Raw genomic sequence first — 19,772 nt, 5'->3', positions numbered from 1 at the left:
TAACCTTTACAAGATAGCTAGCACTCCCCAAACAAAATTATCCTTTATAGAAGAACCTTTAAACCCAAGATATATCACCTCTTTTGAAACCTTAGGATCGCACCTAATACAAAAAAGAAAGAATAAGACAATTAAAAGATTACACCAAATATGTAAAGGTAACAAATTGAAACACAAGTACTTCAAAATAAACTATGTAGTATAAAAGGCTCGTTTTGGTGCAAATATGACTTGTTAACAAAATGCTAACACAAGGCACTTATTTATAGTGCAAAAGATGAGTGTGTAAATTAAATCAGTCAATGTACACTACTAAAAAGCAAATTACGTTACTCTTCAAAGTTTATAAAAAAATACCAATTGATTGAAACAAATATATTCTAATTCATAAAAATTCCAATTTATCAAATTACGTTAATCTTCAAAGCCCATAAAAATACCAATTGATTTCTACCAAAAAATAAATAAATAAAAAATACCAATTGATTTTGTGGTAGCACCAAATTTTGGCACCCAAGGGAAATCCCTACAAAAGAAAGGTAAACACTTATCTTCTAATCACAAAACCAAGTAATCGACTATTTGTGACAAGTGGGATAGTATCAAAACTTATTCTAGGACGTATATGAATTCCAAACCATGCATAAGCGACTACTCATCAAATTTGGCATATCAAATTATGCAAACCCACATTATAAATTCAATACAAAATGTGAACACTAAACATATGTCATAGTCATTAAGATCACTCACATTATACTTATTAATTTAGCATTCTTCTTAAACTAAAACATCATAAACATGTAGCATTGCATCTCTATGTCTAGGTTCTAAATGTTAATAGTTCTTTCTTTTCCAAAGAACTCAAACCATTCTGCCGAAATTGACACCAGAATCTAACTTGAGACTTTGAAAAGATCACATTCTAAGATCTCAATGTAATAATATTATGAATTTATTATCATAATATTATTACAACAATAATCAATTATTTAGAACCGGAGACTTTGTTGACAAACTCCTTGACTTGCACAATCAACTGAGTAGATTCAGGCAAATCAGGAAAAATATAAAAAGCATGAATCATATTTGGATATTGAATCAACTCAGCTTTTTTCCCACATTTCTTCAACCAATCATAATACCTCTTTTGCCAATCATTTAAAGGATCAAATCCACCAATAAAAACAAGCGTATCCGGATAATCCAAACCCGACAAATCCTCCGCATTCGGCCCGCTTACATTAACAGCACCATGATCCCGGTTCGATCCCTCCGGTCAAAACACCTTCCACCACCAATCCGTCCTTTCCATCAACACCAACGGAGATCCCTCAAGTTTAATCTCCGCCTCGGTCTGTTCCTCCCCGCCAAAAAACGGCTGAATCAATACCAACCCGATAATCCGGATTTCCTGGAGCCCTTCTTTACAAACCCTAACTGCAAGGTGATGTGCCAAATTTGCACCGGCACTGTCTCCGGCGAGGAAACATTTTGACACGTCAGCATTTTCCGGTAAAACCATTTTATTCTCCTCCAAATATTTCAAAACAGCTTCTCCGTCTTCGTATTGCGACGGATAGCAATGCTCCGGTGTGAGGCGGTAGTTGACAGAGACAACAACAACGGATATTTCCCGGCAGAGTCTACGGCAAAAAGCATCATAGTAGATAGAGGAGGGGCAAAGATAGGTGAAGCCACCACCGTGGAAGAAAATGACAACGGGAAGGGAGGTTGTTTTGGTTGCACCACCATCTCCGACGACTTCTCCGCCAACAGTGGGTGTAAAGAGACGGAACCAAACGTTATTTTCGGAGTTAACGGTAATGTCTTTGATGGAAACACCGTTAACGGGAGTGGCATTAGGCGAGGATTTGCGGATGAAGAAGTTAAAGAGACGGCGGTTGAATGTGCCGTTAGAGCGACAACAAGCGTCGGTTAAAAATGAAAGAAGTGAAATGGTAGCGCGAGGCTTCCAAGAAAGAAGAGGTTTGGGTTTGTTTGTTGAGTTTGAGTGTGACATATTGTCCTCCTCATCTATCATTATTTTGTTGAAGACATAATAATCGAGTAAATAAATAAACTAGAAGATAAGATTATAGGTTTTTTCAAAGATAGAAAAATATAGATGATGGTATTTATATAAATAATATTGAATTTGTGATTTTTTTATGTTTTTTTGTCAAGATATTTATGATATTTCTATAGGTGACAACTAGGGTACCCATGGAAGAATGGTGGGTAATTTACCCCAACCAATACACATTAGCCACATAAGCACATTTTTAAGTGGTATCCATGAACTATCTTGACCCCACCAACAAATTGCTCATTTTTATTGGTTGGTGGGTAAATTATCCACCATTCTTCAAAGGTAATCTAGAAAAAACCATTTCTATAAGGTTTTTTTTTTTTGTGACTGTGATATTTCTATTAGATGGTATTTCTATAATCTTATAGAAATATTTATGATATTTCTATAAGGTTTTTTTTTTTTTTTTTATTGTGTGATATTTTTATAAGTCCTTGTGAGCTTAACTCAGTTGGTTTGTACAATGCATAAAATATGCAAGATCCATGGTTCAACTCATGGCCACCATAAAAAATAAAAGATGATATTTCTATTAGGTTTTTTTTTTTTTTTTTACTGTGATATTTCTTCAAGGAATTTTGATGGGTATTTATATAAACAGTATTAAAACTTTCAACAATATTTTGATGGGTATTTTGGAGATATTTTGATGGGTATTTATATAAACAGTATTTTGATGGGTATTTAGGAGATATTTGCAATATTTTATGGTTTTTTGTCAAGATAATGACAGTTTGATGACCGACGCAAGGTTCAGTCAACAACTAATGGTTTTCTATAGTTTCATGTTTTATGGTGCAATAATGACACTGTTCTCGCAGCTCCGTTACTTCTATCGCATCATCTTATCTCTCAAAGGTCAACTGACAATAATTACTTCTATCGTATCATCTTATTTCTCAAAGGTCAACCGACAATAATTTATCTCTCAAAGGTGTAAACAAACACGCAGCTCCGTTATTTCATGATGTGAAAGAGGAGACTAAGGCTTTGTTTGGATACACAAAGAAAATGAAAGGAAAGAATGAGAAAGGAAAGATTGTCTAAGGAAAGAAAGAGAGTAGAAAGTAAGATGATTATTTTGGTTGTTTGGTACAAGAGAAACTGGAATAGAAAGTTGGAGGAAAGAAAGACATAAATTTAGTAATTGACATTAATACCCTTAAACAAAAATAATATGTTAGGATATATAAACTAATTGTCTATAGTTTTAGTGGAAAAATAAAATTTGGATAAAAACAATGTGCTAACAAAACGATAGGCAGCATTCCTAAAAAAAAAAACGTTAGGCAGCAAATTATTAAAATAAAAAAAAAAGGATTAGCGTTCAATTGAAAAATAAATAAATGAAAAAAGACACCAACTGCATAAGTAAATGAATAAAGAATAAAAATAGGGTCATTTTGGACATTTTGAACAAATCTTAATATATAATCCTAAGGTACATTTGCAAACACTCCTTTCAAAACCCTAACCACACTTCATTTGGCGCTAACCACACTTTAATTAACCTAACCACACTTATTACGGTACTTCTACACTTTCATTTATGTTTGTAGTTCCAACACAAAAAACCCTTGATATCTTCCAAATCCTATCCCTATTTAACAGTATGCCCTATTAACAATTTACCTCACCCGCATCTCTAATTCAAAGGTAAAACAAAGTATGGCTCACAACAATGTTCAGACTCTCCTCGCATACCACAACATGACTGGTATTAAAAACACCTCCATCTCAATATGTAGCTTTACAACTATTTTCATTGCATCTAATTTACTTCAAACAATTGCAACATATTATTCTAAGTTGAGTGACATCTAATTCTATGTTTTAATATTTGATAGATGTATGAAGAAGAAGATGAACCAGATTGCTATGATGTGTTGTTAGATGTTAGTCCTAATGTGACACCTGAGGTATATTTACTTTAATAAAACATGTGAGAACTATTATACTTTCATTTTCATTCTACAGAGTGCATTTCACTTATATCTTTATAATCAAACAGAAGCGACTTATTGAGGACGGTGGTTCGTCAAAGACTGCATTTATTCACTCTTCAAGATGACGACATGCTTCTTTCCACCCAAAACACGCTCAACGCAACTGATGGTGAAGTCACTCCATCTAGCAAAGTGGTTCGAAAAATGTCTGCTGAGGTTGCTATTGGTGACAACGATGCTGCTCAGGTTGGGGAGGTGTCTGTCACTAAGCCTGTTAAGCTCAAAGCAGTGAAGATAGAACCAACTGATTAGGCTGTTCTTTGATTGTAGCAGTTGACTTTTTGAATCCTAATACTTCATGTAGTAGTACTTATGTAACAAATTATGATAATAAGTTTATCCATCTTCAGCCATCATTAATTAATTAAGTCTATTTTGAAAGCTTTTTATTTCGTGACGAATTATCTTTGATAAACATAGGTCTCTAGGTTCTAACATGATATCATATTCAATTATAATATGATGACTCGATTGAGTTTTGTTATCCCATTATAATTTCTTCATAGTTACTGATGTCTTTAACTGATACTTTGATCAAAATGAATAAATATTTGCAGACTTTAAAATTCAGTTCTTTCTACCCTAATTCCTTATGCTTCCATCCCAACCAACAACATATACACACATGATATGTAAAAATGTGAAGAGTATTTTGTGAAAGAAGTTGTGTCAGCTGGTATCTAAAATTACACATGTGAGTGATTCCAAACTATAACAAAAACATACAATTACATATTTTCAATGTAATAAGCAATAGGTTTAGGCGAAAGCATCATATCTCAGCCTGTTATATCATATGGTACATTAATTACAACATCACATAATGTATTGTGGTCCATGTTTCAGCCAAAATCATACCTCATATAGTACTAATTTTGGATACTATGTTGTATTGAGTTAATCCAATTATCTGATTTATCTAACGGCTTGGAACTAAAGTAGATTTCTTACTACAACTATATTTCATAATTACATATCTAAGGATTAATTTCCATAGATGTTTTGGAAATATGATGATAATTATTACTTGGGCACCTAAGTACTCAACAACCACACCAAATGATGATAAATGTTGTTTAGGACAAGGTTCATTAATATACACTGCGCTCCATGCCTTTTTTATGTTTTCAATGCAGCTACAACCACTATAAGCCAGAATTGTCTAGATAATGGATCTATTTATATAGAGAGATTGTGACCTCCATGAATTTTTACTTCCATATATCATATAAACAATAATCCATTTATAATGTATATGACCCGTGCGTCAGCACGGGTGATAAGTCTAGTCACTTATATTCCTCAAGCTTTCCGTTCATTGATGGGTAGAAAAGTTTCCAACGTGGGTCCCACAAAAATTCTTTCTTTCCTTCACCTTTTAGGGAGATCCAAACAATAGAAAGGTTTTCTTTCCCTCACCTTTCTCTCCTCATCACTTTCTTTCCCTTGAAACAAACATACCCTAAATGCTGAACATGGGGCACCACGATCCCCTTTGTAACGGAAACTCACGCATTATGTAACGCCCCGGATTTTGATCCAAGACATTATGCCTAATTCATTTTCATTTTTCTAAAAATGCCACTATTTTTTTTTATCATCAATAATAAATTCTTAGCAAAACATACAAAATTCTTAACATAATTTAATAAAAATTCTTAAACTAAATATCCTTCAAAATTATTTCTAAAATTACAATTCAATTAAAAAAACCCAATTTTGTCCCCGCACGCGCTTCAAAGCAAGCATACACTATGTCTTATTTGGTACCTAAAATGTTGGTGTAAGGGGTCAATTTCCTTATCCAAATTGGTTCATACTCAAAGCACAAGAACAATGTCATAAAATAGATAGTATCAAAACTTCTCAATCAAGAAAAAATAAGAAAAATACATTAAAGTCATATGCTTCAAGGTAAAGTTTACACACATTTCTTTTGCATTATAATAGTTTAATCAATTATCAACACATAAATGTATAACAGACCAAATGCAATGCAATTATGTGTAAAATACATGCTCTTAAATACTACATGATCCAGATATAATCAGTCCGCCACTAAGGGTCTGTTTGGAACAACAGACAGTATAGGAAAAGAAAGGTAAGAGGAAAGAAAGTTTCTTGAAACTTGAGCTTCTATTGTTTGGATCACCTATGATTGAGGTAGGAAAGATTGCATTTTGTGGGATCCACAGCCAAATTTGTTTCTGTCCAGAATTTCTAAAAAAGTGCACGGAAAGGCATTGTTCAATGAAAGGTCCAATATAACCTTACTTTGAATGGTGGGTAGTGCTATTTTTTTTTACATATCAATGAACCAATAAATTAATAATAATATTAATATTAGAACTTTTTTACTGTTATGTTTACCATTTCATTTATATATCCATTCATTTTTATTTTGTTATATTGTTACTTTTTTCAATTTTACTTGATGTCAAGAAAAAAAATATTGTTTAGTTAAAATATACTCCCTCCGTTTTAAAATGAGTGTCATTTTAGCCAAAAAAATTGTTTTAAAATGAATGTCACTTTCAGTTTCCAATGCAATAATAATTTTTTCTTTTCAATTGTACATTTCAATTAATACTATGTTACACTACTTCCAAAGTATTATTATTTCTTTAATGAAAAACAAACTAATAGTTGATTTGGATAATTTGATAAAATTGCTATGACATTTGACTATTTTATTTCATTTCTTAATTATGTGTGCAATTGGCTAAAACGACACTCACTTTAAAACGGATGGAGTATTAGTTCATTTTAATGTGGGGTATTTACGTCATTTACTAAATTTATATCTTTCTTTCCTTTCACTTTCTTATCACTTTCATTCATTCCAAACAACTAAACAATCATCTCACTTTCCATTCACCTTCTACCCACTTTCAATCCTTTATCATTCTTTCCTTTCACTATCTTTCCTTTTACTTTCTATTGTTGTCCAAACATACCCTAAGACACCACACAGAAATAATCTGTCACTAAGACACCACACAGATACATATGCTAATGCATAATCATGAAAAATGAAGACTAAATCCCGCCACTTAAACACCACAAAATAATATGATATTAACCCATCACTAAGACAACCACAAAGAAAATAATAACACATTATCATGCACATGACACAATAATCCTTTATGAGATCTTATTCCTCTTATCATTTCGGTTCCTCAACAATCTCAATTTATGTTCAACAGCCCAAAACATAATACCGATTACCGACACATTAAAAGAATCTAATGTTCATCATCTGAGTTTATCTATCAAGCCATTGCCCACGTATATTCATGAATAATAGACCACTTCATTTTATAGTCCATCAAACTTTCTTTATCATGACCGTAAAGAAAAATAATAATAAAACTATAGTTGGTTTGCTCTAAACAATAATTAGGTACCGTTTAGCCAGACTTTTTTCGATCTAAAAACTACTTTAAAACAAAGTTAAAATAAAGTCCGTTAAGGAAAAAGTTAAAGCCGTTTGGTTTCTTTATTTTTTTTTAGTTCTAAAGTTATTTTTAAGTAAAAAGTTGTTTGGCAAAATATTATACAAAATTTTGAATTTATTATTTTTTTAGTGGTGTCCGGAGTTCGAACTCGCAACCTTGCATATATTTATGCATTGTTTATATCAACTGAGCTTAGCTAGATAATAGTTTATTTTTTTTTTCCAATTATACTGTATAAAAATTTTTGTTATAAGAATATCATATTTTTGGTATCATTTAAAAAGTTTGTAAATTGGAAAAAGAAGAAAAAGAAAGAAAAATAAAAAATAGAATAAGTTGTCAAGGTTATTGGATAAATTGTTAATCACCAAGGGTTTGTAATGATTGGTAGGGAAGATTATGGATTTTAATTGTTGTTACGAAGAATGTTCCTCTATGATAGACTTTCTGATTTCAATTATCCCACTTATGACAGTTCTTTTGTAGCCCGGCCAAGTTATAACTCTAGAAAGACCTTTTGATCCATGCTTCTGTGCTTTTTGAGACGATATTTGGTTGGACAAATAACTTAATCAGGATGTTAGCATGATTGTTGGATGTGTGTTCGTTACCCTCATTAATTGGTATTGTTACATTCTATCTACTTTTAAAGAAGTGTGTTAGGTGTGGTTCATAGACAGTCATGTTGTGATTTGAACTTTGTGATGTAAATTTTGTGCTTAGGACTTGTTTCACATTCATAGTTTGTGCTTAGATTAGTGGAAGACTTCATGGTTGCCCGCGCAATTACAATTGAATTACCACCTGAAATTTTTGTGTTTGAACTGTTTGACACCGTGTTAAAAACCTTGTCCAAAGCCTTGTAAGTTTCCTTTTTGATTCTTTTGTTTGAGGACAAACAAAAAGCTAAGTTGGGGAGTGTTTGATAAGTGCTCAAAAGTAACATTTTATGTGTTAACTTAGGCAAATTAGAGACTTGTTTTGCAAGTTATATAAGGAAAAGCTACCATTTGAGTGTATTTTTTACCATTTATGCTTTACATGCCTGATTCTATCCAATTTATGTAGGAAATGACAAGCAAGGACCAAAAGAAGGAAGCTCCTGAACCAAGGTCAGTTCGCTTAAGCGAACAAGTTCCAGAGAGCAACCAGCATGTTCGCTTACAAGCACGCCTTCAGTTCGCTCATGAGAAAAGTTCAATTCGCTTAAGCGACCTATGGTTCGCTTAAGCGAACAAGTTCTAGAGAGCTCCAGGAAAGTTCGCTCCCAAGTTCGCTTGAGCGAAGTTCATCCAACTTCAGAAGATAAGGACCACGTGACAGCTCCTCAATGGTCAACATAAGATTCCCTGGAGGTTCGCTTAAGCGAATGTTGCTTCGCTTAAGTGAACGAGCACGTTTTCAGCCCATATAAATAGTTTTCTCTTCTCTTTCCAGATATTCCATTACATTTTTATTTACATTTTTCTGGTTTTTAGAGAGAGACTATGGCTTTTCTAGAGAGAGAAACACAAAGCAAGGTAGTTAGGAGTAGATTCAAGCAAAGATTTGTTGAGACATCATGGATCTTGTCATGGAATCTTCATCTTTTCTTCATTCTTGGCAAAGCTATCATAGACATATGTAGCTACATCTACTCTTGTGGTTTTGAGGTATTCAAACAAGCTATTATGTAATATTTTGATCATTTAATATATGGTTCTAGTTATTTATTCAATATTGTTGTTATTCTTGCATTTAATGTTTTATTGAGATTCAAAATGATATGGACACATACTTTTGAATCTAGAAATAGAATAATAATCTATCTTAAGTTATCACTCTCGACATGGATGTTAATATTTGATAATCACTTTTAATCAAGGACTTAATGCTTTTGGGTAATTTAATCGGTTGGGAAATCGTCGATTAAACTATCCAATCGACTTTGTGATCGTTTAAATGTTTGGGGAATCGATGTTTAAACGATCCCTTAGAAATAACGATATCATTTGGACACGAATGATATTGTCGAATGATTGTGATAATATCGTTTAAAAAGCTAGAATCCATTAATCGATCGAGAGATTGCAGCTGTTACGCTTGGTTGATGTCTTTGATCGCAAGCGAAATAGCCCTATCTCTTCTCGTTTTACTTTTATGTCGAATAGTTAAAAATAGTTTTACACAAACAAATAATTTATACCCAACCACTTAATATGATAAATATTGTGAAAATGCTTATGAAATACGCAACTCCATGCGGAAACGATCCTATTATACTTACATGTTAATAGTTTTATGACATGTAAAAATCTTACATCACATTCTAAAAAAAGTACTTTTTTTCGAAGGTACTTTATTGATATTGCGTTTGGTCTAGCTTTTCCTTAAAAATGTAGAGAAACTGAAAAAAAAGCCGGGTCAAACGGTACCTTAGTCACCCAAAGTTGAAAGTCACAACTGTTGCATTATAAGTGTGAAATGGTAGCAATCAAGTCACGATAGTAGTGAGAAAGAAAAGAAAATGAAAAATCAATTCAAGAAGAAAAATCAAGTCATGATACCTGATGTGATTATGGAAACAACACCGATTCTCACAATGTCTGGAATCAAAAGGACGGCAACGATTCACACGATAATTGGAAACGACAACAATTCTTGAATGAGAGAAATGAACAATCAAGATGAGAAGAAGAATGAAGAATAAATTTCACGTTATGTGTGTTCTAGATTTTGGAAGGGAACAAAATTTATGAACGTATATGGGGTGTGTTTGGTAAAAATAAGCTATAAGCTAGCTTAAAGCTGAAAAACTAGCTTATAGCTGATGTCTTATAACTGATAGCTTATACCTGAAAAGATGTTTTATTAAAATTGAAGTGTTTGTTAAAATTAGCTGTTGAAGTGGCTAATAAGTATAAAAGGACATCTCTCAAAAAAAAGTATAAAAGGACATGTTTATATATATATATATATATATATATATATATATATATATATATATATATATATAGAGGGTGTATCAAGTGAGAGGATATGTTATATATATATGACAAATTCTATGGTACACTAAAAAATTTGAGTGTACTGGTACACCAAATCATCACATTAATATTGAAACGAGTTGTTTTTTTTTTTTTTTTGAAGAAAAATAATTGTTTTCTATCATTAACAATTACAATAATTAGATCTTATTTATCAAAAGTGTCGACGAAATAAAATTTATTTTTTTTGAATTTTTGTTACATATAACAAAGAATATTGATTATTTTTTATGAGAAAATGTTAAAAATTTAATATGATTCTTATAAACAATGAAATGATGTTTTATAAAATATAAATATTGATAACTCTTATTTCATAAAATAATCGTTAAATTATAAATTTTTAAAGTAGGAGTACCGGTACACCGTAGAAGTTCCCATTAAAAAATAAGTTATGAACTTGGCTGTTATTTTTTAAGTCATGAACATGGTTTATTAAAATATAATTAAATTAAATTAATATGTTAAAATTGAAAGAAAATATAAAAGACTATCAGCTATAAGCTCAAAAACTACTTGAAATAGCTTCTCAAATAACGCTATAAGCTAGTGAAAAAGCTTTTTACCAAACACATCTTATTATATCAAAACAAGCTTATAAGCTAGTCCAACAAACTATAAGCTACCTTATTCGTGTTACCAAACACATCCATGATGAGTTGAATTTGATGTAAAATTTTAATTGTTACAAGCCCTATAATGTAAATTAATTAAGATTGTATATATAAATATAATTAAATAAAAATTAAAAGTTACCTTATTAAAATTGATTTTTTTTATAGAAAAATTGACTCATTTATTTGACATTTAATGTTACAATTGTATATTATATTTTGATTGGTTGATATCTAGAAGGGGTAAATACCCCCTAAACAAAAGAGGGTAATGTAGAAAAAACCTATAACTACATATTTTAATTGTTTTTCTTTTCAAATACAAGAATTGCTACCACTAATTAATAAGACAGCCCTAGCACGTAGTATGGATGTATGGAAGAAGAAGAAAAAAAAACCCTTACCTTGAGAGTTGTCTTCCTGGACACAAAATTTTCCCGAGACAAATAGTGGCTGTCATGAACTCTCACAAATATTGGTTCAAGGTTCCCTTTTGGTGCTACATGAATTTGAATTGATACGATTGGATTGTATCACTTTCAATCAAATGATAGCCTCAAGGCTCCATAAAAGATGCGATTGGATTGACAATTATTTGGCACACTTGAATTCCCAATAAAACAAAACCGTGGCCATATATTGGTTGGAGGGGATGACAATTGACTTCAGGTATTGTAAAGTAGGAACCAAAATAATTACTATAAAAATTGATCAATGAAAGTAACTAAATAAATAATTATAATAAATGAACTATGGATTCTAATTAATTAAGAATAGATAGTTACAATTATTATATCATTTTTTTAAAATAATTTTCCCACAAAATAAATTGGTAAATAAATTATAAATTGAAAATTACTTCAAAACATGGATAACATACATAAAATATTGGGTTGTTACACACTACCCATGACCTTAGTCGAGCAAAGGTTTAACATTGTAGGCGAAGTTGTTTGGCTAATAGGAAATAATTTTACCATAAATACTCAGTTCATATAATGTAATTGACACTTCTAATCAATCAAATCTATTTTGAATTTTTTTTCTTCTTCCTTTATATTTATTTTATTCTCTGTTGTTAATAGCAGACACTCCCGGCGCGGAGCGGCCAAAAATTGGCTGTCGCGTCGCAATGCCACCGCGTAGCGCGTTAGGGGAAAGAGGGTTTCACGGCCACGAAACCGTGGAGCAGAACGGGCCGATAGCAGGTCAAAGCGCCCGCTTTTCCGATTGGAGCACAAAGCAGTTGTGTTTTAGTTTTTGGTGGTTGTTTCCGGTTAGATCCGTTGGGGAGGAAGAGGAAAGAGAAAGAGAAAAGAGAAGGAAGAAGAAAGAGAATTAAGATCTAACGGTAGATCTTGTTTTGGTTTTGTGGTGGAATACAGCTGTATTTTCCTTCTAACAAAGTGGGACACACACACAACTCTACTACTTTGAATTCAGTTTTTTTTTTTTTTGGTTACACAGTTCCTTTTCCTTAGATTATTATTATTATTATATGTAGTAAAGTTTTGTAGGTATACGAGTTGTTTTTCATAATATTTTTCAATAAATATTAATAATTTTTCAATTATACTATAATATGAATAAATATTAATAATCATATTTTATTAGTCCTTTATTAATAACATAATGTTTTGTTTGTGTCCGCGTCATGAATTAGCGCCCTCTACGCATCTGCATACCGCGCCGCGTCAATTTTTGGGGTGGCCGCGCCGTTTTTTTCGCTTTGACAACATATATTTTATACATTTCTTAGTGTTGATTAAGAAACCCTAAAACATTTGTACCTAACACTCTACTAGAGAAGTTATGGAACCACAACTGAGTGACAAAGTTCCCTTCTCAGCGTCAAATCCTTTACGTAAAGGGAATCATAATTGAGGACGTTCAGCCAAACGTTGGCTAAATTCTTGAACAATCACCATGAAAGAAGTAGAGATTAGTTGTGTAAGATAGATATTTTAAATATTAGGATGGGTGATGAATGGAGTGGATGGAGATGATATGGTAATAATATGTCGAAGAAAATAGGGAATGGATGAAAACATATGTTTTTGTATGAGCATTGGTTGGGTAGAAAAGTGTTAAATTGTTGCTTTAGTAAATTACTTAATCTTTTTATTGATAAAATTTTTTATGTGACACATATGGTGATTTCTAGTGGTTTGGAGGAAGCGCTGAAGATGGAGAAGTTTTTTTTTTTTGGTGGGAGAGAAAGAGTTAGTTGAGGGATGTAGGGGTATGTTTTCTATTTTTTCTCTGTAGGATGATGTGGAAGATGCTTTGCAATGAGACATCAATCATCGTGGCATATACTAGATCACTGAAGTTTATGAGTTGTGGCTTTTTCAGCCTTTAGTCTTTCGATTTGTCAAACTCTATGAGTCAGTTGAGCCTTGTCCCTTAAGTGTTGAGTGTCTAACTTCTTTCTAATAGAATAATCTAGGCCTCCAACGGCCATTTCAACTAGCTCATCCTCAGGAACTTGAGTAAAACATCTAGCCTTCAGCAATCTGAATCTATTTAAATAATCATCAATATATTAAGGTGTTTTCCTTCTAACACTAGCCAATTCTTCCAAACTTATCATAGTTTGGCCCATGTAGAATTGTTCGTGAAATACCTTTCGAATTGAGTCCAATGCTGAAATGAATGTGGTGGAAGGGTAGTGAACCAAGTGAAGGCATTCTTTGTTAGAGAATTTGGAAAGAATTTTACACTCAAATTCTCATTATTTCCTATATCTCCTGCCTCAGTCAGATAACGTCCAATGTGCTCGACATTAGACTCACTAGTATCACCGGGAAACTTTGTGAACTTAGGGATTTTCCAACCCTTGGGAAAGTTCAATTTGTAAAACATACTCTAACAAAGGGGAAACAAAGTTTGGCCTATGTAACCCTATATTTAGGTCATTTTGAGTCATAATGGTTTCGACCAAATTGGCTATGTTATTGTGTGCCCCCAAGTTTTGTTGTTGGACATTCCTAACAACTTCATCTGCATCATAATTCCTATGTACCAAAACCACTTCTGGATGTGCCTGCATTACTTGTTCAAGAGGTTTGGGTTGAGACACATGTTGTTGCCTTTGAACTACATGTTCGACAACTTGAAAAGGTTGAGGATTTTTTATTTGTGGGATATTTTGGATTTGAGGAATTTGTTGATAAATAGGTTGTGGAGGGGCAAATAAATATGGTATTCTCAGCCATTTGAGTGGCTAAGGCTTGGTAAATTTGGTTTGTGCTTTGAATCAAAGGATTAAAACTGTATCAATTTATTGTGTTAACATGTTAACTATCTCATGATTACTCTCATCCATTTTTTACCTGAGGGAAATCATGGATTCCGTAGATAAGGCTGGTGGAGCATTTCGACCAAAAATGCTAAAGCTTGAAGGGCTTTGTATTTTTTGCGCCGCTGCCGGGGACTGTTGATTTATTTCAACAAGGCAATTGCGTTTTAATTTAGGATTTCTGCAATTTATTTTCTGTTTTAAAAATTATTTCTTGTTTGAGTATTCATTAATTATTTTGTATTGTGCAGTGCTACTAAGGTATTTTGTTGTTTATGCGAGGTAGACGTAATTCCAACGACCTCGAGTACGATCCTGAAATCGAAAGGACTGCAAGAGCTAACCGGAAAGCTGTCCGGTTGTCAAAGTCAGTTCCACCGGGTACACGCACACATATACCAGATCCGACACTTATTGAAACTGAAACAACCACCTCTCCTAAGTTACTCACAATGGAAGAGGGTAACCCACCATCAACAGGAGGCCTATGACCGGGTCTTTTGAGAGATTTGATGGGTCTGAGGAGGCTATGGATCACTACTTTGTTAACTATCGTAAAACTAGGGACTCATTCACAAGAATAGGTGCAGTATACCAATTAGGGGAACATATATGATTCGAAAGACCTAAACTCATCTCTCTCTTATTCTTTAAACCAATCTTTATTTTCTGTTATTGCTTATGCAAACAAACCAATCAACTGCCTAGCGACAAATTAAAAGAACCTTTATACATCCTAATTTACAACGTAATTGAATTATTGAGATTAAAACCAATCCTTATGGGAACGATATTTTTACTACTTCGATAGTATTTGGTACACTTGCTAAAAATCTATAAAGTTTTTGGTGTGAATGTATTTGCATGGTATGCAAACGTAGATGCATTATTACGCAAACTTGTCATCATAGAAATTGGCATACCATAAGGTTGTTTCCATAAAGGTTTTGCATGGTTATAAACCTATCGTCAAGTCTAGTCCTAACTTGAGGATAGGGAGATATAGGAATACTAGAAGGCACAAGCATACCAGTAGTGAATGGAGGCACAAAGGTCCCCATTTCTGGTTGTGTCACTGCATCAACAGTTGTTGAAACATTTGCAGAAGCGGTTACTCCCATTTCTATCGAAACTGGCATAGCCATGGTTGTCCCCATGGTAGTTGAAACATTGGCACCCACTGTAGTGGCAGGTGCATGTGTAGATTGTGCTTGTGAAGAAGACTGTGACGATTGTGATGATGCAGAAGTGCCACTATTGGTGGGTCGAGCCATTTCTTTCAAAGCCTTACCGGTTCTTAAATGCATGCACAGACAAATATCTTTCTAGAAAAAGGTTTACCAAACGTAGTTATAATATTCTCCGAAAATATTTTCACAAGTACACTTAGAAAAAATTTGAAAATTTATGGAAGTTTCTTCCAAAAATATTAAAAAATTGCACAAATAGGGTCTAACCGGGCGTGCCAATTTGTTTAACAGTTTTTTTGGTAAACTACAAGGGCTAGTTTTGATTATTACAAGTAGGATCAAACCATAAATCCTAGGACTTGTTGTGCAATCTTTTTCCAGAAAATTCATGAGTGTTCATCATATTCATAGGTTGCTTTATGAATACAACGGTTTTTTGTATGAAAGTAAAAGTTTTTCGACTGAAACAAGTAAGGAAATATGTAAGTAAAAAAGCTTAAGGGTTCAAATGCAGAAACTTAAAGAAACGTAAATAGCATTGCATTTAAATGTAAAGGTGGTTCGACAAATCAGTTTACATACATTTTGTATGACTCTTTTCTTTAGACGTCGGTACTTCGAGTGCTAGAATTCTACAAATGATTTGCGACCTGTTTTTCCTATAAAAAACTATTATTTATACATAGGAGAAATAACTATAAAATGCTAAACTGCCACAAGCTGCACTTTTCCATCGAAAGCTGATTGTCCCCCACATCTGCATGAGAAACTATTGCCTTTGAATTCAAATTCTTTTCTGTTTCGACAACAACCTCTTGACTTCAACCAAATCCCTCTCTGAATCACCTCTTGTCGAACTTCACAACTATTGAACTCTTTCAAATGATAAGTCCTAGACTGTATCGAAATATTCATGCTAGAGACAACATTTTAATACTTGAAAGAACAAAAAGTCAGCTCTCATTGATGACATTAATTGAGCGTATCGAAATTACAGGTTAACAAATTCATCAATGCTTAATGAAGCTGAGATAATGTTCTTATCTTTCAAATTGTATTGAACCTTTTCTTTTTCATCTTTGGTTCAAAGAGATCTTGATTTATTCACCGCTACATTATTGACTATATGAGTGGCAATAAATGGACAATTTACTACAACATCCCAAGTGTCAAAATCAACTCCCTCGATGAAAATTTTCACTCTCTCTTTCCAATATTAATATATACCCTTCAGCATTGAAAGATAGGAGCATGTTTATTGAACCGTTGTTTGAAGTCATCTTGGCTCTTGAAATGATTAGTCTTTAAAGAAGATTTCAAGCTCTTATGCCACTTGTTGAACAAGCGACTTCAAACACACAAGATGAAGGGTGATTGTTTTCTTTAAAAAACAATATAAATAAACACTTAAAAATGTTTAACCATATACAATAAAATGCTTATAAAAAGGTTAACTAAATATAGAAAATGTAGATGTTGAGGTAAAGTATATTAAGTAAAGTAAAAGATATAAAAAGATGAGGGAAAAGACACCTAAAGAATTATCCTAGTTCGGCCTAGAATATCAAAGCTACATTTAGTCTCAGAGAAAAAATCCTTTGAGATTTTCACTAACCAAACTTTTAAAAAAGATAAGATAGAAAAAAAACTAATATAATTCATATTATCATCCAACTATTTTTGTAAACAGAATTTTCAGTTGCAGTTTCATCTATCGACTCAACCTTGTCCAAAAATCTTCAAACCAAAATTGGCATCACCTACCTGACACAAAACAAGTACTTAACTATTTGTGAACAAATAGGATAGTATCAAAACTTATTCTAACACGTATATGAATTCCAAACCATGCATAAGCATAAGCAAATAGTCATCAAATTTGGCATATCAAATTATGCAAACCCACACTATAAATTGAATACAAAATTTGAACACTAAACATATGTCATTAAGCTCTAACTTGAGACTTTAAGAAAATTACACTCTATGATCTCAATGCAATACCACCTCCAACCTTGCTAATAGTTTATCAAACCTCAATTACCACACAACTATCAATTTATTATTATTGATGTTATTAATATTATCATAACAATATTATTACTACAATAATCATAATCTAGAATTGGACACTTTGCTGATGAAATCCTTGACTTGCATAATCAATTGAGTAGATTCAGGCAAATCAGGAAAAATATAAAAAACATGAACCATGTTTGGGTATTCAATCAACTCAGCTTTTTTTCCACATTTTTTCAACCAATTATAATACCTCTTTTGCCAATCATTTAAAGGATCAAACCCACCAATAAAAACAATCGTCTCCGGAAAATCCAAACCCGATAAATCCTCCGCATTCGGCCCGCTTACATTAACGGCGCCATGATCCCGGTTTGATCCCTCCGGTAAAAACACCTTCCACCACCAATCCGTCCTTGCCATAGACACCAACGGCGATCCATCAAGTTTAATCTCCGCCTCAGTCCTCTCCTCCCCGCCAAAAAACGGCTGAATCGATACCAACCCGATAATCCGGATTTCCCGGAGCCCTGCTTTACAAACCCTAACTGTAAGATGGTGTGCTAAATTTGCACCAGAACTGTCTCCGGCAAGGAAACATTTTGACACGTCAGCATTTTCCGGTAAAACCGTTTTATTCTCTTCCAAAAATTTCAGCACAGCCTCTCCATCATCATATTGCGACGGATATCTATGCTCCGGTGTAAGGCGGTAGTTGACAGAGACGACAACAGCGAAAACTTCCCTGCAGAGTCTACGGCATAAAGCATCGTGATAGATTGAGGAGGGGGAAAGAAAACTGAAGCCACCACCGTGGAAGTAAATGATGACAGGAAGGGAGGTTGTTTTAGTGGCACCACCATCTCCAGTAACCTCTCCGGCAACTTCTCCGGCGACGGTGGGAGTGAAGAGACGAAACCAAACGTTATTTTCGGTGTTAACGGTAATGTCTTTGGTGGAAACGCCGTTAACGGGAGTGGAGTTAGGTGAGGCATTGAGACTGAAGAAGTTAAAGAGACGGCGGTTGACGGTGCCGTTAGAGCGAGAAGAAGCGTCGAATAAAAGTGAAAGAAGTGAAATGGTAGCTCTAGCTTTCCAAGGAAGAAGAGGTGTTGAGTCTGACATTGTTATTTTGGGTTTCTTGATTTAGCTTAATACAAAATAAATGAATAAATAGATAAATCGTAGAAGATAAGATGGTGGGTTTTGTGAAAGATAGAAAAAGATAGATGATAGGCAAATTGTACACCCAACATTTTGAGTGTACCGGTACACCAAACATTACATTAATAATTAAATTGATTGTTTTTTGAAGAAAAAATAATTATTTTCTATCATTGACAACTATAATAATTAAATCTTATTTAGCAAAAGCGTCGATGAAATAAAATTTACTTTTTTTGAATTTTTATTGCTCATAATGAAGAATATTGATTATTTTTTATGAGAAAATGTTAAAAATTTAATATAATTCATATAAACAATGAAATGATGTTTTTTTTTCTCATGAGATCGTGTTTTTTAAAATATAAATAATGACAAATAACAACTTATTTCATAAAATGGTCTTTAATTTATAAATTTATGAAGCAGAGTATCGATACACCTCAATTTGTGAGGTGTACCGTAGAAGCTCCCTAGATGATAACATTTATTATTTATTATTAGGGTAATGTTAACTAAATACTCCAATCGTTTCAAAATATAAACAAATTTTATTTTTTAAGTTCACTCAATTAATGATGTATATGATTTATAATACTCCCTCCGTCCCTTAATAAATAATTTAGTTGACAATATGCATTATTGACTTGATATACTTTGACCATACTTTTCTATTAATTCACAAAGATAAATAATATCATGTAAGATGTTGTTGGATTCGTCTCGATGAGTATTTTTAAAATATTAAATTTTTATAATTTTTTTTAGTAGAGAATTGAAGATATCAAAGATAAAATATATGCATTGGTATGTGTGTCAGAGTCAACTAGGTCATTTATTTAGGAACGGATGGAGTATTGACCACATACATCATTAATTGATTGAATCTAAAAAGTAGT

General features: G+C 32.9%; 2 protein-coding genes across 2 annotated transcripts; both read right to left on the bottom strand.

Annotated features, from left to right (window-relative positions):
- Positions 1-698: 698 nt before the first annotated feature.
- Positions 699-2,051, bottom strand: LOC11419294 (probable carboxylesterase 18). The gene has a single exon (XM_024786642.2). The coding sequence runs from the start codon at positions 2,042-2,044 to the stop codon at positions 1,280-1,282; it is 765 nt and encodes a 254-aa protein (XP_024642410.1). The 5' UTR covers positions 2,045-2,051; the 3' UTR covers positions 699-1,279.
- Positions 2,052-17,661: 15,610 nt separating this feature from the next.
- Positions 17,662-18,864, bottom strand: LOC11418357 (probable carboxylesterase 18). The gene has a single exon (XM_003619682.3). It carries the CDS (start codon positions 18,832-18,834, stop codon positions 17,803-17,805), a length of 1,032 nt encoding a protein of 343 aa, XP_003619730.1. The 5' UTR covers positions 18,835-18,864; the 3' UTR covers positions 17,662-17,802.
- Positions 18,865-19,772: the final 908 nt, after the last annotated feature.

Source organism: Medicago truncatula, chromosome 6 (assembly GCF_003473485.1).
Source record: "Medicago truncatula cultivar Jemalong A17 chromosome 6, MtrunA17r5.0-ANR, whole genome shotgun sequence".
Taxonomy (NCBI): Eukaryota; Viridiplantae; Streptophyta; class Magnoliopsida; order Fabales; family Fabaceae; genus Medicago; species Medicago truncatula.
The sequence above is the reverse complement of the archived record's forward strand: the minus strand, read 5'-3'. Positions and strand labels throughout refer to the sequence as shown.

Coding starts and splice junctions, on each gene's coding strand:
- LOC11419294 (XM_024786642.2), bottom strand. CDS start 2,044: ATGATAGATGAGGAGGACAATATGTCACACTCAAACTCAACAAACAAA.
- LOC11418357 (XM_003619682.3), bottom strand. CDS start 18,834: ATGTCAGACTCAACACCTCTTCTTCCTTGGAAAGCTAGAGCTACCATT.